The sequence below is a fragment of the Nuphar pumila genome, chromosome 10 (genome assembly GCF_984573655.1).
Source record: "Nuphar pumila chromosome 10, dmNupPumi1.hap1.1, whole genome shotgun sequence".
NCBI classification, from domain to species: domain Eukaryota; kingdom Viridiplantae; phylum Streptophyta; class Magnoliopsida; order Nymphaeales; family Nymphaeaceae; genus Nuphar; species Nuphar pumila.
In genome coordinates, this window is record NC_143258.1 from 103,331,958 (window position 1) to 103,359,466 (window position 27,509).

The 27,509-nt window shown below is 35.7% G+C and overlaps 1 protein-coding gene across 1 annotated transcript; it reads right to left on the reverse strand.

Annotated features, from left to right (window-relative positions):
• Nucleotides 1-1,601: 1,601 nt before the first annotated feature.
• Nucleotides 1,602-27,509, reverse strand: MCCA (methylcrotonyl-CoA carboxylase alpha chain). Its single transcript, XM_090019561.1, has 16 exons — nucleotides 27,154-27,509; nucleotides 25,907-26,028; nucleotides 25,582-25,729; nucleotides 25,329-25,466; nucleotides 24,416-24,511; nucleotides 24,281-24,340; nucleotides 14,505-14,597; nucleotides 14,162-14,273; nucleotides 12,230-12,334; nucleotides 11,981-12,117; nucleotides 11,605-11,836; nucleotides 11,350-11,516; nucleotides 9,754-9,870; nucleotides 3,424-3,666; nucleotides 3,242-3,337; nucleotides 1,602-1,769 (listed from the first exon to the last, which is right to left on the reverse strand). Exons 1-16 carry the CDS (start codon nucleotides 27,487-27,489, stop codon nucleotides 1,761-1,763), a joined length of 2,211 nt encoding a protein of 736 aa, XP_089875687.1. The 5' UTR covers nucleotides 27,490-27,509; the 3' UTR covers nucleotides 1,602-1,760.

The window sequence follows — 27,509 nt, forward strand, 5'->3', positions numbered from 1 at the left end:
AGTATATGTATATAATATGTATGCATATATTACATATACTTATATATATTATCTATGCATATTAAATGTATACATGTATATTATGTGTATATAACATAAAAATATAAGATTTATTAAGGTAAAATTGTATTGTTTACCAATCAAAAATGGGTAAATATAGGATTTACTGAGGTAAACAGGGTAAAAATTTTGAACTATCGGGAATTTAGGAACACACCAGAATCCTCGTGATTCAAGGAGTTGCAAATACCTCATCTTTTTAAAAGGAGTTCAAATGGGTATTTTGAGAAGTTGGAGTCGGCTGATTCCCAGCCTAAAATCTCGACTCCCTTCAACTTCTTCTGCCAAACGGCAGCCAAATCTGTGAGATGAGTGTCACATCAGATAACCGTCTCTAATTACACTACAAATACTCTGATAAGGTGCTCCCAAACAGAGCCCAACAGAAGGGAATCTCAAATGGGCAAGACTCACCTCGCATAATGGTTTAAGTATTATTAGGCCAACTCTAACAGGAATGTGCAAAATGATGAAACCTATGTCACTGACACACCATTGGGTGAAGTCAGACACGCTATGCATGCTTACAGGACCCTGACACCTATGTCACAATAACACACCATTGGGCAAGACTCACCTCGCATAATTTTTTGATATAATGCTTTTTATCTATTAAAATAAAAAATATATAATTACTGATTAAAAAATAAAAAAATCATGTCCACGTATCATATTTTTTCAAAAATACTACAAATTCACGTGTCAAACTCTAGTCCTACTTGTCAACAAGGTATCCCTAAAAACATCATATAGTAGGCTGAAGGCAGGAAATAGGTCAACAAGGCTCAATAGTGAATGAGTGTATACAATCTGGTTATCCATCAAGGACATATAGGCCAATCTATATCTGCATCAATATCCAAACCACTTATATATTATATACATGTGTAATATAGTAGTTAAAAATAGCTGTATTTTGACTCTGTTTGGAAACTGAGTCGGAGGGAGTTTATGCATTTGAAAAAGTGACAGCTGCCAAGTCTTTGAGTTGGCAGCTACCACCTCTAGAAAGTGGTACTTACCAAATCCGCGATTTGATGCAAATATAAAGGAGAGACCGTCTCACTTCCTTTCCCAACTGCAGAAGTTATCAATCCAGCTGCCAGTTTCCAAACTGCCACCACCAAGGTAGCTTGACTAGGTTTTTAACAAATGCATATACTCCCATTCCAACTATCAGTTCTCAAACAAAGCTTAAATTAAGTTTGGATTTTTATTATGTACTCAAGAACCATATCTATATCCATACAAATTAAGTCTACATTCATATCCTACCCTAAGGATTCACATCCTTAAACAGAGAGATGATTTAGACGTGTAATTAACCCATATCCTGCCCTTTTCAGCCATAAGCCCCAGGCTTGCCCCAGTTTGACCTATATCTGAGGTTTGAAGCCTGACCAAATGCTGCAGACTAGAAGGCCTATTTGTAACCCTCTATAAAGAACCAGCTATACGTAGGTGTAGGTCAAGTGTATATATGTATGTTTTCAAAATATATGCAGAACACAAAGCAAAGAATGACTAACATGGGCAGTAACTGATGACGAATCCTTTGAATATTTTTATTAAAGACTGAATTTTCTGTTATAATACAATTATTACGAATTCACCTGAGATGACATGCAATGGTTTTGATTGGTATGAGCAGCAGACGAGGACTCACCTAGGACTTTCTGATCTGTGGATGCACAATAATGCTATTCATCCTGCAAAAGAAAAGTAATATGCCAAGCGTGATTTTAGTTTCTGAAGAAAATAACATGTGATTACAAGGCACACTAGTCCCTGGTAGGGCTGGTAAACGAACCAAGCAGCTCGTGTCTCGGCTCACCACAAACTCGTTCGTATAGCTGAGGAGCTGAGCCACGAGCAGCTCATTTAGCTTAAACGAGTAATAAAACGTATTTTGGATATTTTAATATATAAAATAAAATTTACCAGTATATTGTTAAAACTATTACAAATATTTAAAAAAATAAACTAATGACCGTGCATGTCCATCATCTCAGTGTCTGGTCGTGTCACCAGGGACTAGGGCTGGTAAATGAGCCAAACGAACCAGTGGATTGAGCTCGTGGCTCAGCTCATGTTCGTTTTTAACCGAGCCGAGCTTGAGCTCGGCTTGTTTTAGAATGAGACAAGCCGAACACAAGATGGCTCGTGTAAAAAACATGTTATTTATACATGGAATATATATTTTATATATTACGATTAATAGTTTATATTTTATGTATATATTTTCATTAATTAAAAAGCGCCACCCACATGTCTTGTTTTTCAAAGGCAGGAAAATTTTCAAAAAAATACTTATATTTTGAGCAATAATAAGAAACACACCTAAGTTTTCAATATTATTAAAAACACACCTAAACTTTTGCCATGATTAATAAAAAAGCCTCAGGGTTTACTTCCCTAAAGTTGTCGTTAAATGTAGGACCTAATTACCAAAAGTTAGGCGTGTTTTTCATTATTGACAAAACTTTTTGAATGTTTTTTTTATTATTATTTTGAGGGTAAAACAGTAACTTTATTCTATTAACTCAACTTGGGTTAATGATAACCCAACTTAAATTGATGGAAGTGTTTTTCATTAACAGAGCAAAAATTTAGGTGTGTTTTTAACAATATCAAAAACTTAGTTGTGTTTTTTATTATCGCCAAAACTGTAGGTGCATTTTTTTAAAAATTTCTCAAAAAATTATGAACTCATCATGAGTTGGGTCATACATACCCATGTCTTTGCGCGCAAGAGAGAGAGAGAGAGAGATAACACATATTTCTCCATGTATGAGTCCACCCTCGTTGAGAGCTTCAATAGAATTTGTCTGTGGTGTATCAGGTGCAAACTAAACAGAATGTGACCCCCAGCCTAACTGCATCAGAAAGATACACGTTGATAGGTCCACAGAACAATGACAAGAACCAGTTGAAATTGGTAGTGTCCATGGACTGTATTGGACGCATATTTCACGGTCAGGCTGGGCAGCACATTTTTTGTGCAATCAGATTGCACCTGATCTATTCTTGAATTTGTGCCTCAAGGAACTTTATGATCACCTGTCCTTAATTGGATCTAGTGTTCATGCACCAAACCCAGCCACACACTCAAGACCATCAGATCCAACTCAAACCCATGTTTTTACATCCTCCAGAGAGAGAGAGAGAGAGAGAGATCTACCTTAATTGTGAAAAGAACACTGCTATCAAATATTTGCTGTCCAGTAGTTACTTGAAGCCCACGAACATATCCAGCACGAGGCGCTTTGACAACATGCTGGAACAGAGATACCACACATCAGGAACTGATGATATCCATGAATCAATAGTAACCAAGAATAAAATGCGATCATTGAAATCTACCTCCATCTTCATGGCTTCTAAGACTACTATGGGTTGCCCTTCTTCCACCCTCATTCCTTCCTCCACCAAAATCTTTACAACTAAACCAGCCATGGGTGCCACAACAGTCCCCCGAGGATGGCTTGCAGCTTCAAAACTAGGCTTATGTTCTGAATCTTCATGGCTTGATTGCTCAAAGGACATCTTTTGCGTGAAATGGTGATGATGTTGCCCGTGCCAGACATGAATGTGCTTAACAAGGTCCTGATAGCATTCACAAAATGTCTCAAATGTGTGCTCTTACACACAAAAAGTACATAAGAACCAGCGATTCAGCATTAAGGGGTCTTGTTCATTGTATATAAGTTTTCATTTTGTCTTGTTAAAGGTCTTCTTTAATGTTTGGTCAGAAATGAAAATGGTACTCTAGTAGCTTGAGAATTAAATGTGTATGTACATGCACACCAAGCTTGCAGACTCTAATTTTTTCTCATCATTCATAGTCAAGAGTAACTGCAATATAACTGTAATGAAATATGCGGAAAAGTAAATAGTGCCCTAAGCACTTACAACATCCACTAATGAACAAACAACAAGGGCTAATACCCAAACCCAAAGGAGACAACACAACATAAAAATATAAATGCCTCTTATTGAAAGAGAGAGAACTCTCAAGAGTGAAAAATACAAGAGGGGTTCACCCCTATTTATACACAAAAGGAGGAGGGGAGGAGTGGCCATATGGCCTTAAAAGAAGAGCCACCTAGGGTCTCCCATGGAGTCGTTGGGAGCCCCCAACGGTCACAAATGTGACCGTTGGGGGGCCCATCGACTCCATGGTGGGGCCCCTATTAGGCGGACAAAAAACCAAAAAAATAAAAGATAAAAAAATAAAAAAGAAATATACAAAAAGAAAGAAAAGAAACAAGTACCCCTATCGGGTACTTGTGAAATGACCAAAATACCCCTATCGGGTATACAAATATATATGTATATAAATATATACATATATATGAATTACATATATTTTAACACCCTCCCTCAAGCTTTACGGGGATATAACCGAAAGCTTGTTAAGGAGAAACAAAAACCGAGGAGCTGCAAGAGCCTTAGTGAAGAAGTCCGCCAACTGGTACTCTGATGTGACGTAAGGTAGTGCTATGGTTCCTCTTAGGTATTCATCACGAACGTAATGGCAGTCCATCTCAATATGCTTAGTACGCTCATGGAAGGTGTGATTGCTTGCAATATAGATTGTGTTTTTGTTGTCGCAACACAGCTTCGAAGGAGTAGAGATGACAATGCCCATATCACTGAGGAGGCTTCTTAGCCACACAAGTTCCATGGTTGTAGTGGCCATAGAACGATATTATGCTTCCGTCGAGGACAAGGATACTTTGTGTTGCTTCTTGCATCTCCAAGAAATTATAGAATCACCTAAGAAAACACAAAATCCGGTAGTTGAGACTCGGTCATTGGGATTTCCTCCCCAATCTGCATCAGTATAAGCAATTAAATCAAGGGACGAGGCAGAGGAAAGAAAAACTCCCTTAGTTATGGTATTTTTGATATATCTGACGATCTTTAAGACTGCACTCATGTGCACAGTTGTAGGTGCATGTTGAAATTGACTGGCAGAGTGAACGGCATGAGCAATGTCTGGCTGTGTGATGGATAAGTAGGTTAGAGACCCAACAAGTTGCCGGTAGGGAGTAGGATCCTCGAGAGGTATTCCATCTTCCAACCTTAATTTTGCATTGATGACTTTTGGGGTTTCTGTCTTCTTATCGTCGGAAATACCAGATTTGGAACAGATGTCAGCAGCAAGTTTCATCTGAGAGAGAATGTACCCTCGAGGAGAGTACGCCACTTCAATTCCTAAAAAATATCTTAAGAATCCAAGGTCAGACATATCAAAATTTTCTTTTAAAACCTTTTTAATATCATTAATGTCTTTCTCATCACTTCCTGTGATGATCATATCATCAACATAAAGTAGTAAAATAACTACTGAAGACCCTGCACTTTTCACAAACAAAGCAGTGTCAGTATAACATGAACGAAAATTCAAACTTGTCATTACATTACTAAATCTATCATGCCAAGCCTTTGGTGCTTGTTTTAAACCATATAATGCCTTTTTAAGTTTAAGAATTTTATTTTTACCAATACATACTCCTGGTGGGGGATCCATGTAAACTTCTTCATTCAATTCGCCATTTAGAAATGCATTCTTAACATCGAGTTGATAGATAGGCCATTTTTTCACTGACGCAATAGCAATAAGAGTCCTAACACTAGTCATTCTAGCAACAGGTTCGAAGGTTTCTTCATAATCTATACCATATTCCTGAGCATATCCTTTAGCTACTAACCGTGCCTTATAACGTTCTAATGAACCATCACTCTTGGTTTTAATTTTGAAGACCCATCTACATCCTATTGATTTCTTTCCAGTGGGTAACGAAGTTATTTCCCAAGTTTTTGCTTTTTCAAGGGCACTAAGCTCTAGGTTCATGGCTTCAACCCATTGGGGAATATTTTTGGCCTCATTATAGTGTGAAGGTTCATGAAATGAATGCAACGCAATCAGACATGCTCTATATCTAGGAGTTAGGGACTCATAGGAAACAAACCTATTAGGAGGGTTGGAGATCCGACTGGATCTCCTTAAAGATGTTTCTTCAATGTTGGATCCTTGAGAGTATTTTTCTAAGGCACTTATTTGAGTTTGTTGACCACGCCTAACATATGTTTGGATTGGTCTATTATTCTCATCTATAGTATTATCAAGAGGAATTTCCTCTAGGTCATTCAAAGACTCATTAGAGATTTCCTCTTCTTGAGGAGTCTCATCTTCTTGAGATAGAAGATCAAATAAAAAAGTATATTCACTTTCGTCAATATCTTTAGTTTTCACAAAACCATTTTCATTTTCCAAAAATGTTACATCTTTGGATACATAACGTTTGTTATTTTTCAAGTCAAAACATCTAAAACCCTTTTGATTTTCTCCATAACCCAAGAAAACGCATTCAATAGCTTTAGGAGATAATTTGTCCCGTTTATGAGTAAGGACAAAACATTTGCATCCAAAAACTCTTAATCTATTGAAGTCTGGTGTTCTTTCAAATAGTTTTTCGTATGGAGATGTATTCTGTAAGGATGAAGATATCATTCTATTTATTAAGTAAGTTGAGGTTAAGGCCGCTTCGGCCAAAAAATTCTTTGGAATTTCTTTGGAAATAAGGAGTGTCCTAGTGGTTTCCATGATATGTCTATGCTTTCTTTCGGCCAAGCCGTTTTGTTGGGGAGTCCTAGGACACGATCTTTGATGACAAATTTCATTTACTTCTAAATAGTTTTGAAATTCATTTGATAAATATTCTCCACCCGAATCGGATCTAAGAGTAGAGATATTACTTGAAAATTGATTTTTAACTATCATATTAAATTTTTTGAAAAACTCAAAGACTTCGGATTTTAAATTGAGAAAGTAGATCCATACATACCTAGTGTAGTCATCGATGAAAGTGACATAATAGGAGTATCCTCCTTTAGACATGACGGGGGAAGGACCCCAAACATCCGAATAGACTAACTCAAAAGGTCTTTTGGACACAAAAGTTCGGTTTGGAAAAGGAGTAGATTTCATTTTGCCAAAAATACAATTCTTGCAAACAAAATGTTTCTCATTACAAAATTTCTTTCCAAATGGAAAGGAGTACATTTTTGAGAAACTTGGATGTCCAAGTCTTTGATGCAAAATATCAATATTTTTATCTTGGACATGGTTACAAAAAGAGTTAATGGGGAGTTTCAAGTTGCTCATGTAATAGAGATCTCCCCTTCTATGGCCTTGCCCAATCAGCTTCCCGGACCGGAGATCCTGTATAGAGCAATCCTTAGTTGAGAAGGAGATTTTACATCCATGATCGCATATTTGAGCAACAGAGAGGAGATTTAAATTAAGTTGAGGTACAACTCTCACGTTTGGCACAAAGAAGTCTTTTGAAAAGTTTAAGGTTCCAAAACTTTTTACTTGTAAAGATGTACCATCGGCAGTTGAAACATAGGAGTTTTTATAATTATTACATAAATCGGAAAGCTCATTTTCAAGGGGGGTCATATGAAAGGAAGCTCCAGAGTTAAGGATCCAAGACGACATACCTGGAGGAGAGGAGGAAGCTATGGCGGCACCCGAAGTTGATGGAATCTTGAGTAGAGTTTGTAGTGCCTCCGATAGTTGAGCAAGAGAAAAAGAGTCTGTTCCTTTGATTGCTTCCTCTTTCTTTTGAGAAGCTTCTTCAACGGAAGCAACTTTATTTTTTGGTGCTTCATTCAACTTAGGGCAATTAGGTCTTATATGACCCGGTTCTTGACAATGATGGCAAATGGCTTTTCTATAGTTGCCATTATAGTTATTTTGCCTTCCAAAATGTGGAGGTTTGTAGGTTTTCATATGGTTGCCGGGTTTAGATACGACCAAGACATCATTTCCTCCTTTAATCATGCCAAGACGGGTTTCTTCTTGGCATATTTCGGCAATGGCATCTTCTAAAGGAAGAGGCTTTGATCTATGTAGGAGGGAGGATCTAACTTGTTCATACTCGGGCCTAAGCCCATGTAAAAATTGAAAAAAGTGTTCTTTTTCCATTTGTTCTCTCCTTAATTCCACATCTATACTAGAGACCCATTTTGGTTCTAGCAAGGATAACTCATCCCATAGAGGGCCAAGAGTGCTAAAGTAGTCCCTAACACTCATTTCTCCTTGTTTGATAGTCCGGATTTTTTCTTGAAGAAAGAATTGACGAGCAAGGTCTTTTTGGGTAAACATACCTTTCATGAAGAACCATGCTTCATTTGCCATCCAAAATTTGGCAATGTTGGCGCAAATCTTAAGCTCCACATTGTTCATGAACCAAGCAAGAATCTTGGCATGCTTACTTTCCCAATCTTCTATTTTAGATTGGTGATCTTCAATGGCCTTCATGCGGGCATCTCCTTCAAGAGCTTTTTCTTGATCGCCTTCCATCTTAGTTAGTTGGAGTTGTGGTTCCGGAATGGTGCCCATAACGTATCCCCAAAGCTTTTTCCCTTTGAGGTTGTTTTTCATGGCGGCGGCCCACATCATGTAGTTGGATCCATTGAGCTTGAAGGAGAGATCAATCTTTTGTTCTCCTTCCATAATAATCACACTTAAAAGGATAAAAGAAGAGAGAAACAACAAGAAACAAATATAGCTACACAACTAGCTATATTAAGAAGAAGAGCATACACAAGGCTCTGATACCATGTAATGAAATATGCGGAAAAGTAAATAGTGCCCTAAGCACTTACAACATCCACTAATGAACAAACAACAAGGGCTAATACCCAAACCCAAAGGAGACAACACAACATAAAAATATAAATGCCTCTTATTGAAAGAGAGAGAACTCTCAAGAGTGAAAATACAAGAGGGGTTCACCCCTATTTATACACAAAAGGAGGAAGGGAGGAGTGGCCATATGGCCTTAAAAGAAGAGCCACCTAGGGGCTCCCATGGAGTCGTTGGGGGCCCCATCGACTCCATGGTGGGGCCCCTATTAGGTGGACAAAAAACCAAAAAAGATAAAAAAATAAAAAAGAAATATACAAAAAGAAAGAAAAGAAACAAGTACCACTATCGGGTACTTGTGAAATGACTAAAATACCCCTATCGGGTACACAAATATATATGTATATAAATATATACATATATGAATTACATAGATTTTAACAATAACACCGTACCAGCAACCAACAGAGAAACAATGCCAAAACGATACAGTTCAAGTTGTCACTTGTCAGTCCAATACACAGAGAAAGGTGCTAGTGTAAATGGAACCAAAGGGTGCATTAGCAGGAGAGAATATTGCAATATAGATGACGCATCCCCCAAGGGTCAGGCAACACCTAATTCCCAATTAGTGATCTTTCACGAGGCATTCACAATGGATGCCACAAAGATCAGGGTCCAAATATGTAATCGTTTCAACATTCAGCACAAGGAAGCCTTGAAAATTTGGTATGTGCCTTCCACCAAAGCAGCTAGATATCATATTTGTGGCCATACTTCCAGAATGCAAGGAATCTAACATTTGTATTCCAAACTCACTAAAAATACCCTGGTGATGACAACAAACTATTTATTGGGGCAAAAACAGACAGTAAACATGTCAATGTCTGCTAAAACCTATCAGCATTGACTCCCTCTCTCTCTCTCTCTCTCTCTCTCTCTCTCACACACACATAGATATAAATCAAGAAATATGTAGCATAAAAATAATAACAGAAATTGTATACATATAGTTTGGTGGAGGAACTCACCTTAGAATAAATTGCCAGGCTAACATCTGTCCTCCATCCGTCCACATCAACCATGAAAGCAAGGTCTCTTAAATGCACAATGCTAATGGTAACTCCAGGTGAATCGTCGTCTCCAGTCTGATGTGATTAAACAAAATAGTGTTGTAGAAATTACACCACAATTCTGAGAAGGGGCTCAAAGACTCGTCACATAAGCTACAAATGATAAAAGATACTAACAAATGTACAAGCAGAGGTATCATAAGAAAACAGGTGACATAATTACACTAAAGGACTTGTGTCAAAACCTTATTATCCTAAGGTAAATAAATAATAAGTTAATAACCACCCTGAACCTAGGATGAAGAAAAGACGAAATACAGAGTACCAACTACCAAGGAACAGAAACCCAAGAACATAGTGCTTTACTTGAAAAACAAAGCTATGACTTACATGACCCTTTATCATAACAACCATTCCTTGAGAAAATTTGAAAAATTGCAAATAAAAAACATATGCAGATTTTTGCAGGAAGGAAAGTATAAAGTCATATGTCATTAACAACAAGAGGACACTGGAAATGAAGACTATTTGTGGACCTAAAAAGTTTTGATAACATTCCAATGACATTGATGACTCAATCAGGCTCTTTAAGCTTCGTGAAAAACTTATAAGGTAGACAAGCAGAAACAATGATTTTCATTACTGGCAGACTAAACTGATACACCACATGATAACAATAATTTGAAAAACAAAGTGAAAAAGAGAATATACTAAAAAATGCAAGACCTAAACTAAAAGATTCAATTTCTCTAAACAAACAAAAAGGGTTTGCATCTTAAAAACATGCAAATCTAGGTGGTATTTGTAACCAGAGAAAAACCATAAAATGTAGACAATAAAAATATTGATACCAGTCTAAACTAAGCATGCAATGTGAAGAGAATAGATGTCATAGAAGTAAAGAAGAAAAGGAGCACTACAAGATGGTGCTGCTCTCCCTAAGGAGAGAAATAGAAGACTGAGAGGCATAAGCCCCTATAACAAGTACAAACCAAAGCAAAAGGATGTTAAATACCAATTTGACTTTATGGTATTATATCATATTAACAGAGTTCATTAAAAACACAAAAGAAATATGCTTGTCATTCTAAAACTCCTTCATGAACCAGTTTACTTTGAGACCTTCTATGCTCTATTGCTTAACAACCCAAATAAGCCCTCCACAAATTAAAGTGAAAGGGCTATTACAATACCAGTTTGACATTATGGGATTAAATTATATTAGAAGAGTTTATTCAAAACCCAAAAAGTACAAATTATGTGTCATTCTAATACTTCCCTCTTGAATCAGTTTATTTGAGACCTTCGATACATACTTAAGAACCCAACCGAAAAAATGAAATAAGTTTAATTAATATGAAAATATCATGCTAATATTGCACATATTGCATTAATATAGATAGCTGATGCAGGGAATGTGGCAGGTTTCTAGAATTGGTCTTCTGTCAAATTTGTCTTGATTGATAGCAACAGGGACTGTTTTCAGTTATTTATATTACAGCTATCTGCTGAGCTTCCCCACTGTCAGTGAGAGAAAAGATTCAGTTGTTATACCTTGATGAAGTATCTTCCATCTGACTGACAAGTTATAACAAGCTTCATTGGCACCGAGCCAGTATCAGCAATTTCCCTTTGCCATTCAAGTTCAATTTCACGTTTTGCGAGGTGATGGATGCGGAAAGGTGGATGGGAATACCATAGTGACATCAAGTTTCCCTTGTCTATAAAGCAACATAAACAGACTGTTTAGGAGCATTACAGGGATCACTTAAATGTGGTTGTTTGTGTAGAAGAGATGAAACATATGACCTGCAGTGCTGGCCATTGATTCATTATGTTCACATTTGCAAACGCAGGCAGCAAGCAAGGTTGCACTCATTTTAGCGGCAGTACATGCAACTTTTTCTGTTGCATCATTTGAGTCAGGGAATAAATCGCTTCTGAAGTGATCAATAAAATGTGTTTCTACCAGGCCACTTTCAAATGCCCAATGATTAGCAAGCTGATGAAGGAAACTAATATTGGTTGGTAGGCCTGCAACCTGTCAAAAAAAATGATGCCCACCTTTTAGTTTGACAAAACCAAGACATAGTACATAAAAAATGAAGTGAATAAATAACATTAGCACAGATGTTAGCAGCCAAAAGCTAGTTAGCACTTGTAGTTCATACAGTGTAACATCCACCTGAAATTTTGAAAGACAATGCTTCAATTTAACCAATGCTGCAGAACGATTTGCTCCCCATACCACAAGCTTGGCTATCATAGGATCGTAGTGCATGCTAACAGTATCTCCTTCTCCCACTCCAGTCTCAACCCGAACTGCAAAAATATTACATACATAGGCATGTAGCAGCATATGTACATATAAATATATACACATGCATCTACATTTATGTATATATACAAAATTTAGTCATAGGCTCAGCATCACCTGTTGGTGAAACAGAGACAGGATGGTAATGATGCAGGGTCCCAGCAGCAGGAAGAAATCCTTTAGGAACATTTTCAGCATATATTCGTGCTTCAAAGGCATGCCCTGTCACACCAAATTAGAAAACAATTTTAGGATTTTCATGAAGGTTTGGTGCATATCAATGTCGACAAGTCATTAAAATACTTAAGTATCTAAATACCAAATTGTTTATGAAAATCAGGGCCACTATGAAGCCACTAGACAGGCTTGGAGAGAGCATGAAACAGTCCCTCAAGAACTTTTATACCATTTGCATATTTAAATCAATCAGATTAGACATTTGTAATGCAAATTTTGGGCATTACAAGAAAAATGACCATCAAAATCTACTGTGTGCAATATGCATGCATCTAACAGGGAAAGGACAATATAAGCATATGAAACAACAAAATAAGAAGACTACATTGTTGGCATGCTTTTGATCTGGCACTCAAATCTTAGGAGATAAAAACAAACCCAAGAAAGGATTGATCTAAAAATTCATCTTTTGTGCACGCTTTCCACATGAATCATGTAGAATGAAAATACCTGATACATACCCCACAAGCTGGTAGAAAATCATGAAGTACTAATGTTTCTCCTCTATGTAACATGAACACTTCTAAAAGGGAAAGGCACCCGTCGGTGTGGGTGCCGCACTTGGACACTATGTCATATGGATACGACTGCAGATATGGGGATACGACTGTTTTTATGAAGTTTCCAATATGACTTGTATATAAAGGGATACGGAACGGCATTCAAAATGGAGTATCCGTGTCACATAGATTGGACATGGCTTCTGCAGTGTCAGGTGTGGTTAACCACACCAGGATCCATTTCTATCAAAAATCGGACTCAGTTAATAATTTAATATATATACACACACGTATGTATGTATGTAAATATCTGCACCCATGCACCCAAGTTTTTTTTAAATTGACATGTCATAACCTTTGCACTCGCACTCACACCTGCATCAGCGTCCAAACTGCACCTATGTGACGTATTTTCTCCTCTGCTATACCTCTAATTTAATAGGAGATTAAAATACTTCACATGCAAAGCCTCATTTCTATCCATTACTAGAACGGCATATGAGCATACCCCTCTCCCTTTCTCTCAAAACAAAGAAACAAAGGTGAGACAGTTAGAATTCAACTACAATTGAACCTCAATCCTGCAGTCAAATCTCACTTCAACTAATTGAACTTGTCATCCATGTACCAGAGAATGCCACAAACCATTATAAACATAGACGATCACGGTCCAATATTCAAAATTTTGGATAGGAACACAGGTATATATATATGGTTTGAGTTCATGTCAGTCCTACGTCCTTAATGGGCTTCTCATAGCATGGGCCAAAGTCTTAGACTCTTCTTGGTTTAGACTAGTTCAGTAGCCAACACGTGGATTAACCTTGACACCAATCAAATAGGATAAATAAATAAAACTAACACAGTTTGGGTTGAACCAGGTCAGTCTGAAATCCAATCCCAAATGATGTCACCTGATCACAATCCAATATATCAGACAATCCTACTCAAGTACTAGCATGTCTGGCTTTCACTGAAGGTTCTAGATCTTCCTGCTCAAATTGAGTGAATGATGGTTCACATTAAAAATCATCTATCCCCACAAGTGCTTTTTCGCCATAAATGTAGCATTATAATTTAATTCAGTTTTTTTAATGCAAAATATGCACATACTTTTACAATGCATGGATGTGTAGCATGCAATCAAATATATAATTAATAGGCTGTTAAATGAATAGAGAATGTGAGGAAAGTTATTGACCATAAAGAGATTAGTACATCAAATGCCTAATGCACACATTGTTGTGTTTTCCAATAAGGTATGTCGGGGAAATGAATTGAAGTATCATATATTTCTCCTAGGAATAGTTACCAGTTAAAGGCAGCTGAGACTGAGTCAATGGAAGATTTTCTCCATTTGCAACACGAATCTGCCATTCCACAAGATCTTGCCCAACGATCATCTCAGTCACTGGATGCTCAACCTAAAGAAGATTGCAAGCATTATTAATAGACGGGAATATTTTTTGCTGAGAAACCTAAAACCTTTGGTAGAATGAATCTTGCCTTGATATGGGAAACAAACTGAAGCTTAAGAATAAAAATAATGAACCAAGAGAAAGCTTCCAAATCCACAAGTATCTAGTTGCTATTTAGAGATAGTCATCAAACACACCAAGAACAATAATGTGAAGGAAAAAAGCAAAGAAAAATACCTGTAGACGAGTATTCATCTCCATAAAATAAAATTGGTCTGATGAAGTATCCACTATAAACTCCACAGTGCCCGCATTGTGGTAAGCTACTGCCTTTTCAGATAGTCAAGTCCAGGAGAAGATACATATTCAGTTAAGTCCCAATGAAAATTAAAATTTAAAAAAAATGGAATTCAACATGAAAATAGAGCTTCCAAAACAAAGAAACAATACTAATGCTGTGAAATCTTAACACGGAAAACAGAAATATAACAATAGGACTTGGAGAAAAGATAATCTGGCATAAAAAATAACCTCACCAGCAAATTTTGTAGTGCTTGTTTTCTAAGCAATTTACAAATTGCAGGGAGCAGAGTCAAGTAACATGAAATGCATGTCTGGCTTATATATAACAAAACACAGTGCAGTTATTGAAATTACGATGGTGCAGGTTTAGAAGTGTATTAAGAATTACGAATCCTTAACTCTGGAAGTGTACACCCATGTTAAAAAATAATGACTCGCTATTCTTCAAAGTGTTTTACCATGACATGTGAAGCAAGCTTCAGAAGCACTCGACTTCCAGCTTTTGAACCAACTTTGAGAAGTGAGCTTTTGAAAGCATTAACCAGCTACCAATGACACTGGTTCAAACAAGGAGCCCGTACCGTAACACAGGTACATTATCAAAAGCTTTTTAAGCAATGCATGGGTTCCACTAATAGAAAAACTAGAGTCTCTTCTTCACAAATCAACACTGCTTGTAAACTTTGTCCATAGTGCATTCCTATTTTTATCTACAGTCAACTTAATATGACAGAGTTCATCAACTTCATCTCCACAAACAACTAAATGACAATCTGGTAAATTAGCCTTTCATTTTTTCTAATGTTTCTTTTGAACTTCATGCCTCAACCATAGTTGGCAAACCCGGTGAGTTGACTCGAGAATCGCCCGAGTCGACCCAGATCGGACCGCAACTGGGTCACCGATCCAGAACCACTGATGTGCATGTCACTTATGTGTCTTTTGTCATGAATTTCATGGTGTTAATGCATAATGCTTCTAAAAGATAATTTTTATAAAAAATCATATATTTTTAAATCATAAATATCAACAATTATGTATAGTTGAATACTTATTTATATAGCTTAGTCATTAATATCATGTGCTAAATTTAGTGATTATACAGTTTGAATTTTAAAATTTTCCATGTCTTAACACTAAAAAATTCATGTTCAACTCGTCTAAGTAACTTATCACAAAATAGCACAGAACCCAAGACATTCCAAATCGTAGACCAAATGCCAATTGAAATGTATTTGAATACTAACAATATGCAAAACTTGATACAAGTTGTATGAATAAATGATTTCATTCATAATGAACAAAACTATATAAAAGAAATAAATACATAAGGGCCTCTACAATACACTCAAAAACACACAAAAGAACCTAAAACTACCCATCACCCTCTCACCCACAATAGGCACACACCCCATATATATAGAGAGAGAAAAGAGGAAGAGATAGAGTAAAGAAAAGAGAAAGTCCTCTCTAGTCATTAGAATATAAATTTAGTTGTTGGGCTTCGCTCCCAACACAAATCTAGCTGTTGGGCAGAGTTCCCAACAACTAGTGTAAAGTCTTACAATGAATATATATGTATATAAATATATATATATATACACACACATATACGTATATATATAATATATTATATACATAAAAAAAGGATAAAAGAATCTTAACACCCCTCCCCTCAAATTTACGGTGACTCACCGTGAGTTTGCAATTACAAAGAAAGAACCCATTACATAAAATGTCTTCATTGACTTGATCAAGCTTTCCATTTGTTGCTTCCTTAAAGGATGCTCTTGATCTTTAATCATATGCTCTATTATACGAAAGGTCTTTAAGATCTTCAATATCATCAATATTTGAGAACCTGAATATTAAGCTAACAAAACATCCCAACTATACACATATATATCATAAAACATAAAAGATTTCAAAAATAAACTATATCAGTTATATATTATGAAGAGAGGATAGCCAAACACACCAAAAATACATTATATAGAAAATATTTAATAAGACAATTTAACATTTTTCAAAATCATTACTTTTTCAAACACTAGTCATTGAGAGATTCACTTCAATAGATAATTTTAATAAATCATAGTTCTTAATTCATAAGAGAACATAATTGCATATTATCAAATAGAGAAATGCATGTTAAATGTAAACATATGTATATATATATACATGCATATCCTAGGGGCATTTTAGTCTTTTCACATGTACAAAATCTATATGTATTTTTTCCTTTTTCTGTTGTTATTTTTTATTGTTATAATTATTCTCAGCCTCAAGGGCTTATTGGGAATCCCCTAAAGGAATCGTTGGACTCTGCCCAACGGCTACATTTCTAGTCATTGGGTAGGTCCCAACAGCTCCTATGAGCCTCTTCTTTGTGTATAAATATGGGGTTAGCCTCCATCCATTGTATTACTTCTCCAAGGGATTATTCTCCAATAATATCGATTATTTTTATGTGTGTTATCTGCCTTTAATGGATTATTCTTGAGTTTTCATGTGTTGACCCATAAGATGTCATATTCTCTAAGTATTCTCTTGCCCATAAATGGCACACCAAAGCATATACTTCAGTTCGTGACATATTATCAGAGCTTAATCATCTCCTTGGTGATATTCAACTTTTTCTCAAGCATATTTTAAGTTGTGGGAAGATTGGGCATTGCCTCGAGAAGCGTGCCTACCAACTTTTTTGAAGATTTGTCATCTCGTGAATGCATAGGGACATAGGTACTTCAAAGAGAGTTGAAAGTTGGCTCAAGTATTTATTGTTTTTCTTTTTTTCTTCTCTCTTACTTTATATTCTTTGGTTTCATGGCCTATAAAGAAGTAGTGACGATAGTTTCAATCAAATTTGATGAAAAGAATTACAATTTATGGGCTACTGCCATCAAAAGAATTCTTATTGGTAAAGCATTGTGGGAGTATGTTGATGGTTCTGCAATTGAACTACAACTCACTCTCACAAAATCCATTAAAGAAAATGATGAAACCATTAAGGAGGAAGTCCTCAAAGGAGAAGAAAAGGAAAAGGCTCTTATAGGTTTAAAAGAGGTTGCAATGCCTCCATGAGTTGAGGAAAAGACAAGTTTGAGATTAACTTGCTTGAAGAGTCATGATCAACTCGTGAAGTACTAACCGAAGCAACCTTTCTTTTATCTTTGTTTTTGAATTCTGGACAAAATGATTTAATATGACCCGATTCTCCACAAATATGACAAAAAATAGCTCATCTTCTCCTTCCATCTCCTTTACCCTCATAAACACTATTCTTCCCATAGTTATTGTTCTTGTAAAAGTGTGAGGATTTATATGTATGAGTGTTGGCTCCAAGTTTTGAAACGGCCAACACATTGGCCTTAACTTCTCTTGTTTTATTTTGAGACATTAACCTAATCTCTTTCATGCAAACTTGAGCTAAAACCTCTTAAATAAGATGAAACTCATCTTGTCTACTATGAATGATATTACTTTTCATTTGTTCAAACTCAGGTTTTAATTCTCTCATAAATTGAAAAGATTGTTCGTTGTTTATTTGTTTCTTTCTAAGTTGAGCATCATTGGGAGTTTCCCAAACGGACTCCAACTTAGCCATTTGATCTCATAACTTTTTTAAAGAGCCAAAGTACTCTCTAACACTCTTGTCACCTTGTTTACAATTGTTTATCTTGTCTTAAAGCTCCCATCTAAATGCAATATCGTCTTGAGTATATGTTTGTTTAATAAAGAGTCATGTTTCATTGGCTCTCTCCACTGCTTCTCCTCCATGCATGACTTCTTGGCTTTTAGACTCGGGTGCATCATTTCATATGACATATGATAAATCTATACTTTTCAATTATAGTAATTCTACTAGTAAAAGAAATGTTTTCACTGTCTATGGAACCTCTCTTGGTATTATTGGATTTGAAAATTTTGAAAAATGTCCTAACTTTAGTATTCCTCAAATAAGATTTGTCCCAAAACTAAATTTAAATTTACTTTCTGTTTCTCAAATCACCGATCATGCATATGGAGTCTCCTTCACGTCTAACCAATGCTTAATACAAGATCTCCAGTCCGGGAGGCAGATTGGGGAAGGACATAGAGAAGGAGACTTATATTATAAGGATCAACTGAAAATCCTTGTCAAGACTTTTTGCCTTCATGTTCAAAAATTGGATAAAGTTTTGTGGCATCAAAGACTAGTGCATCCTAATATATATAAATTATCCAATATTCCTAATCTGAGGATCTTTTATAATGAACAAATCTCATGTACCAATTATATTCTTGAAAAAATAAAATCAATTCCATATCAAGAGAGATCTTTCTCTACTTCTAAACCTCTTGAGTTAGTTCACTCTAATGTTTGGGGTCCTGCCCGTGTTGCCTCCTAAGGAGGATATACTTATTATGTTATTTTTTTAGATGATTACTCCCGCTATACTTTGATATATTTTCTCAAACATAAATATGAAGTATTTGAGAATTTTAAAAATTTTCATTAGTAACAAACCTTTTTAGAACCAATATATCTATTTTTTTCTGATTCAGGGGGTGAATACATGTCAAATGACTTTCAATAATATTTAAGAGAAAATGGGATACTTCATCAAAGGACATGTGTTAATACACCACCTTAGTTATCATGGGCACTAGGCAGAGCCTAGATAGTGAGCCCCTAAAAAGGCCTAGGCGGTACCCCAAATAAAAAAAATAAAAAAAATATATAATAAGAAACATGTATACAACATAAAATCAATCAACAATAAGCAATAGACAAATAATATGTTGTTGAACACTGTAAAGTAATTATATTACATAACTTTAACTTGCTCAAACAAATTAGAATAAATTAACAATTGAATAAACAAACAATACAACTAACAACGTGAAGAACAATACACAAAAAATAAAATCATGTATACAAAAAAAATTAACAACAACAATAGACATAATATAAGCAATAGACAAATAATGCCTACTTCTTCTCAGCAATAGACAAATAATGTCTTTTTTTTTTCTTCTTCTCCTCGAAGAAGAAAACAAATGATATATCTTCAAAAAAAAAAATTAAAAAGCCTAGGCTCTAAAACTTGATCGCCCAAGCGGTAGCGGTTGTGCCTAGGTCGCCTAGGCAATAATAAAGGGTCCCACCTCCCAAACTTGGTCGCCCAAGCGGTAGGCAGTGCCTTTGACAACTAAGTACACCACAACAAAATGGTTTGGCCGAAAGAAAGCATCGGCACATAATAGAAACTACTAGAACTCTTCTCATATTTAAGAATGTTCCCAAATATTTTTGGGCTGAAGCAGCTCTTACTGCAGTATACCTTATAAATAGGTTACCTTCTTCAAAAATTTAAAATCTTTCACCATATGAAAAAATTTATAATGTCTCTCCTAATTATCCTAGACTAAGGGTTTTGGGGTGTAGATGTTTTGTACTCACCCACATGAATGATAAATTATCACCTAAAGTGATCTTATATATATTCTTAGGATACAGAGAAAGACAAAAAGGGTTTAGTTGTTATGATACTAAAAATAATAAGCTTAGAAATATTTCTTGAAAACAATGTTCACCAAAATGAAGACATTAATGAGATAAATAGCAACGAATCTCAATCTAATGAATCAAGATCATCCAAATGTCCTTCAATATCAACGAAGAAAAGATAATGAACAACTAAGTGCTTTGAAAAAAACATTCAAATATAGAAGAACAAGAAAACACAAGAATTAGGCACTCAGAACGACCACGTAGAGTCCCAGATAGATTTGTGTCATATGAATCTTTTGAACATCATTATAGAGACTATTTAGCAAAAAAATACTCATACTTTAAACCTTCCATATATAATCAAGCAAAAAGGACTATCCCAAATGGAAAAATGCTATGAATGAAGAAATTAGAGCCTTAGAGAAATCCCAAACTTGAAAATTATCTGATATACCAACCAACAAGAAATCAATAGAATGTAGGTGAGTATTTAAAGTCAAAACGAAAAGTAATAGATCTCTAGAGAGACATAAAGCTAGGTTAGTCGCCAAAAGATATGCTCAATAATATGGTATTGACTATGATGAAACATTTGCTTCAGTAGCACGAATGACTATTGTTAGAATTCTCATAGTCATAGCTTCTGGTAAGAAGTGGCCAATTTATCAAATGCATGCTAAAAATGCATTTTTAAATGGTGATTTAAAAGAATAAGTATACATGGATTCACCCCTGGATATAATGCTCCTAAAGAAAAAGTGTTATGCCTTAGAAAAGCTTTGTATGGTCTTAAGCAAGACCCAAGAGCTTCCTATAATCGTTTTAGTTTTGTTATGCTTAAACTTGGATATACTTCCTCTTATACTGACATTGCTTTATTTGTTAAGAATTCCGCTGCAAGTATTGTTATTTTGTTACTTTATGTTGATGATATGATCATTACTAGATCAGATAAACAGGGAGTATGTCAAGTTAAATTTATTTTTAAACAAAGTTTTGAAATGACTTACCTTGGTTTTCTCAAATTTTTCTTAGGGATTGAGACTGCATATTCTCTCAGAGGGTATTTGTTGTCTCAATCCAAATTCGCAACAGAAATTATTAACAAGTCTGGCATTACTGACTACAAAAGAGTGGATACTCCTAAAGTGATAAATGCAAAGATGAAAGTTGATGATAGAGAACCTCTAGATGATCATACTCCATATCGACAGATAATTGGGGCATTAACATACTTGACTATTATCAAACTAGATATAGCGCATGCAGTTCATACGGCCAATCAATTTTAGCATTCTCCTACGACTGTGCACATGAGTGTTGTGATGCGTATTATTAGATTTTTGAAAAATTCTACCTCTAAAGGATTATTTTTATCTTCGTCTTCTCCTCTTAATCTAACTGCTTATTCTGACTCTAATTGGAGGGAGACCCTAATGACAGACACTCAACTACTGGTTTCTGTGTTTTTGTAGGAGATTTCCTCGTATCATGAAAATGTAAAAAACAATAGAAAGTATCTCTATTCTCCACAGAAGCAAAATATCAAGTTATGACAACAACTTCGACTGAAATTCTTTGGTTGAAGCACCTTCTCAAGGATATGGGAGTAATCGTGACAGAGTTATCAAGACTATATTGTGATAACAAGAGTGTATCTATATTGCTGAAAACCATATTTTTCATGAGCGCACTAATCATATTGAGATGGACTGTCATTATATTCGTGAATAATTTTTTAAGAAGGTCATTTCACTGTCATATATGACTTAAGAATATCAGCTTGCAGACTTCTTCACAAAAGCCCTTCCTTCCCCTAAGGTTTTATTTTTTGTTGAGCAAACTTTTGGTGGTGCCACCGTAAGTTTGAAGAGGAGTGTTAAATGTAAACATATATGCATATGTTATATATATATATATATATATATATATGTGTGTGTGTGTGTGTGTGTGTTTACATACGTATTTCTGTACATATGTATCCTAGGGGCATTTTAGTCTTTTTGCATTACAAAATCTATATGTATTTTTTTCTTTTCCTGTTTTTATTTTTTTATTGTTGTAATTATTCCTAGCCTCAAGGCTTATTGGGAATCCCCCAAAGGAGTCGTTGGACTCTACCCAACAACTACATTTCAAGTTGTTGGGTAGGTCCCAACGGCTCCTTTGAGCCTCTTCTTTGTGTATAAATATGGGGTTAGTCCCTATCTATTACATTACATGTTCAAGGGATTATTTCCCAATAATATCCATTATTTTTATGTATGTTGTCAACCCTTAGTGGCTTATTCTTGTGTTTTCATGTGTTGACCCATAAGAGGTCATATTCTCTAAGTGTTCTCTTGCCCATAAGTGGCACACCAAAGCATATACTTCAGCTTGTGACAATGCATGCATGAAATATCTCAAAGATAAGCTTATAAATCATTAATTAATTTAAAAATTCATGAACACATGCATTATTCAAAGTCAATACTCAGATATATCGATCACGAAAAATACATTAATGCATAAAAGGCATGGATTTTCAACAAACATGAATACCATGAAAAAATAACTTACGAAAGAGTTAAATCCCAAAATCCCACAAAGAAGAGTAAATTACTCATAGTTAGATTTTCTTTCAAGAACAAATCATTTTACACTGCGAAAGATATAAGAAATGATTCAAGTCACTCAATAAGGATTTAAGAAGATACAAATAATCATAGATCAATTAACTATTACATTTTAGAAGCAATATTAACCACACAACTAATGCATATATGAATGAATCATGCAATAGTTTAAAATCAATGAAAAAGTCACTTATAGACCAATTTTAGGAGATAACAATGAAAAACTTTCAAGAGACCACCTTACAGGAAATATGAAGAGATTTAAAATCCCATAAATATCAAGAAATGATAGTTTGTGAATATCAATATATATGCAAAACATGCAAGGCAGTCAATCATGAAACAAATTTAAAGTATCCTTAATCATGCAATTAAAGCATATTTAATGAAAAATGCATGAAAATATTTCAATAATCATTTCTCATACAAGGACAAATGAGTAGTAAAAATTTTAAAATTTTATGGAGAGATTTTAAAATCCTACATAACAAAATGAATGATTTTTGCAAATCTCAACAATAGTTCAACCACCACAAGCAATCACATTGTTAAAAAGTGTATATGCACATAAATGTAATATATTTTAATATATAATAATTTATATATTATTTATATTTGCCTTTTTTCTTTTTCTTCTCTTTATTTATTTTTTAGGATTGTCTAGTTCATATTGAACTAGACTCAAAACTAGTCAAAGACTTGACTAGTTTTGAATAGCCGTTGGAGCTAGTCCAATGGCTCTATTTGGAGCTAGTTCAACCGCTACAAATAGAGCCATTGGACTAACTCTAACGACTCTCTTGGAGCCCTCTAAAGGCTCTCTCTCTCTCTCTCTCTCTCTCTCTCTCTCTCTCTCTCTCTCTCTCTCTCTCTCTCTCTCAATGTATATAAATAGGGGTAAATCCCCTCTCATTGTATCAATCCTTCTTAAACATTTTTTTGTGAATGAAATAAAGTTTATTATTTTATCTTTTGTCTTCTCATTTATGCCCTTTTGTGGGTTATGATTAAAGTGTCTTTAATAAACACTTATTACAAGCATTTGTGCTTTCGTGGAAGATCCTCATTTCCTTACATGGTATCAATGCTTTAAAGCTTCTAGATCTTGGAAAAGATTTCACCTCGTTTTTTGTGTCATTCTAGCAAAAAATTGATTTGTCTCATTGTTCGTGATTCAAGTGCCTTTGTGCCATCATAATTGAAGAAAGAAATGGTTTGAAGGATCATTGACTACTCAAAGATCATGATTGTGCTCTTGCTCCTTCTTTCTCTCATACTTTTTTTTCTTTTTCTTCTCATCTACTCGGTTTTTTCTCCACCCTTGTAAGAATGGATGACAATAATAAAGTCACCATCATGCCCGTAAAACTAAATGATACCAATTATGTGATGTGGGCTTCAATTATGAAGAAAAATTATCACATGCATAACATGCACATGATTTTCCAGGTAGTGACAAACCCGACACAGAGTGAAAAAATTCAACAAATAATTTGAACTAAAAAGAGAACAAATTTTCAAGAGAGCATCTGACAAAATGCTATCTTAAAGAATACCAAATATTTAAGCAAAACCAAACCCAACATGTATATCACCTTTGCAGCAGAGACAGCAGCTTCACCCAAGTGGGAGCGAAATTCATGCAATACATTTGGCTGCATGGATGGAGATGTCACAATCATTGTACTGAATTGGGGAAAACAAAAAGTAGCAAAAAAAAAGAGATTTACTGCAGGTGCTTCTTCAATTATCTTCTGGTGCCTCCTCTGCACACTACAGTCCCTTTCATATAAATGTATAACATTGCCTTGCTTGTCCCCAAATATCTAGAATATTTTGAAAAAATCAGATTCTAATACACAATAAAAAAAAAGGAATTTGGAATGGTTAAAGAGTCACCAATGACAATATAAACCATAAACTAACCAGGATCAAAGTATCCAAAAATCAAAATAATTTACAAGGGAAGAAATTGAGAATACATATAGGATAGTGGCGATAGCCATCATGTAACATTTTTATTGGATTGAGAATGCATCTGTGATAGCCATTATGTAACATTTTTATTGGAACATGACTATTGGCATACACTTTTTCCTCTCTCTCTCTTCTCCATTCATTAAGTTGGCTGAACTTATCATAGGATCCCCTCAGATAAGATTTGGCAAAAACTATTTCAACTAACCAGCCGTTGCCAAATGCCATCTTCCCTCATCCTTTATCCAGGAGTGGGGAAAACATTAGTAAATACTCCACCCAAATGGTGAAGTTATTTTTGTTCCTATGGAGGAGAATTACATTACCATAGTTAATTGCAGAGAATGATGTCAATTCTGGACATTCATAAGCACAGCTTTGGAAAACTTCTTGGTGCTTCAAACTGTAGCATCCTCAACATCCTCTCCTTGTTTTTTCTTACATCCTACTGAGACCACGTACTTACATTGAGTTCATGATTTGTTTATTCACTTAAAGCATGATTTGTCACAGTGACAAACAGAATAGACAAACATACATGGCCAAATGCCCATGCAAGGGAGTATGACATATATTTCAAGAGCAATTCTTAAGAAGCTATTTTCAAAATTTACCAAGAAGAATTTGCTTGCTGCTAGAATAAGATAGCTAAAGGCAAGGTTTCACCTGAACTTCTATATGCCTTGGCTTTGTAATATATTTCTCCAATAGTATAGTGTTTACACCAAAAGAAGCAGCAGCTTCACGTTGAGCTCCCAAGACGGATTCAACAAACTCATCAGGCCCTTGAACAATCCTCATGCCCTAACAGTTATAAATGAAGCACAATGAATGTACAAAGCACACCCATTAAACATGATTAATCCTGGCAACAAAAAATAAAAACCAAGTAAAACAAAAAGGGAGAACCCCATTGTACCTTTCCTCCACCACCATGGGTTGGTTTTATCAAGACAGGATATCCTATCTTGTCTGCTTCTGCTTTTAGAAATTCAATGTCCTGTTCCTCACCATGATATCCAGGCACCAGTGGTACCCCTGCTGCACCCATTATCCGCTTTGATGCACTAGCAGGCATACAACAAAACATAAATATGACTGAGAAACATGCAATTATCACTGTATTGTGTGTGTGGACCCAACTTTGAAATCATGCCTTGCATGTAGAACAGTAAAAGGCGGACAAAGATAGAAGAGAATTGTAATTTAATTATAATTTAAAAATAATCAATAAGAATTTCTACCTCTTATCACCCATATCTCTGATTGCAGATGCAGGTGGCCCAATGAATGTTAGTCCTTTGTCCTCACATAACTGAGCAAATTCAGCACTTTCTGACAGAAATCCATATCCCGGGTGGATAGCCTGCATCCCATCAAAAGGAACACAGTTTCGATTCAAATGCCACTTTAAGATCATGGTCACATCAATATTCTCACTATAATTTTGAATGATTTTCTGTTCCAAAATTCAGTTTGGTGATTTGGTGGGCTCTTGTTTCATTTATTTTGCTGTCAGTGAATCAGTGCAAACCAGATGAGGCATGAGAAAATTTAATGCCAATCAAAATTTTCTTTTCCGTATATTTTAGTCAAGATGCAGGAAAGCACCAGGAAAGATCTAAGCAATGCCTCTTCATCAAGGATAATGCAAGTATTTTACCAACACCGTATCATTTTTAAGCCAATCTAGTCAAGTGTCATCCAATAGGGTCAGCCAATCGTCCTTGAAAGAAACCATGAATTGGGCATTTCAAAAGTATTTGGAAACAATTGATATAACCAATCCATGTCCAATATCCACAACTATTATTACCAGCTTATTATCCAAAAAAGAAAATATTATTCATCAGCTCTGCTAGAAATTTCAGATGATATGCCAATTTATTGTAATGGTAGCCTCATTCTTTGTTTTGAACTAACAAATGCATCGAACCATCAGTTAACGCTCTTCTATTCTGAAACAACAGCATGTGATTTTACAGCACTCCACCTGGTTTATCGATTTTGAAAAGATATTATTCAAGATACAAGTTCACAATCATGCACGACCATCCCTTTAGACAATCAAATCAAATCAATATATCCAGTACAATCAACAATCCCTTCAAAAACGTTATTTTGGTCGCTTGGCCCAGTTCATCAATTCCTAAAAGCACTAATTCAACACGATGTCCCAAAAATGTGAAAAATTTCACTAACAATTTCGGATGAAGAGGAGAATGCGCCAATAATGCCTCCAAGAACATAACTAACAACATCAAACCCTAATAATTACTTGTACATATGATCCAACGTCATAGAATTTACTAAAAAACATTCAAAATATATACCTTCGTTTATTCCAATAAACGATATAATAGAATGAAGCACTAAATTCACAAACTCTAGCTGGGCATTGTAAATGCAATACACCAGAAGATCGAAACCCTAGAATCAAAGAAAGGGACACAATTATGGAAGATGAGATTTGTAGGGTTTGCATTGAAACCTGAGCACCGGTGCGAAGAGCGGCCTGGACGATCGCAGAAGCGTTGAGGTAACTCAATCGGGCGGGAGGGGGGCCGATGCGCACGGCCTCGTCGGCAGACTTTACGTGAAGGGCACTCTCATCGGCGTCGCTGAAGACGGCGACGGTGCGGATGCCGAGCCTCCCCGCTGTCCGCATGATCCTGCAAGCGATCTCGCCGCGGTTCGCGACGAGGATCTTCTCGATGCTCGGAGAAGCCTTCGCCTCCTTCGATCCTGAGGCAGACCTCCGGTGGAGGAGGAGGTGACTCACAGGCGGAGATCGGCCGTAAATTCTTCGCCGGAAAATCGACGCCATGGACGGCACTCCTCCGAAAT

What these genes read in the sequence shown, in the direction of transcription:
- MCCA (XM_090019561.1), bottom strand. Translation starts at nt 27,489, where the DNA reads ATGGCGTCGATTTTCCGGCGAAGAATTTACGGCCGATCTCCGCCTGTG. An exon ending in CAAGGCATATAGAAGTTCAG is followed by an intron (nt 24,512 to 25,328) that starts GTGAAACCTTGC and finishes AAAATATTCTAG; the next exon opens with ATATTTGGGGACAAGCAAGG. An exon ending in TGTCTCTGTTTCACCAACAG is followed by an intron (nt 12,118 to 12,229) that starts GTGATGCTGAGC and finishes ATATTTTTGCAG; the next exon opens with TTCGGGTTGAGACTGGAGTG.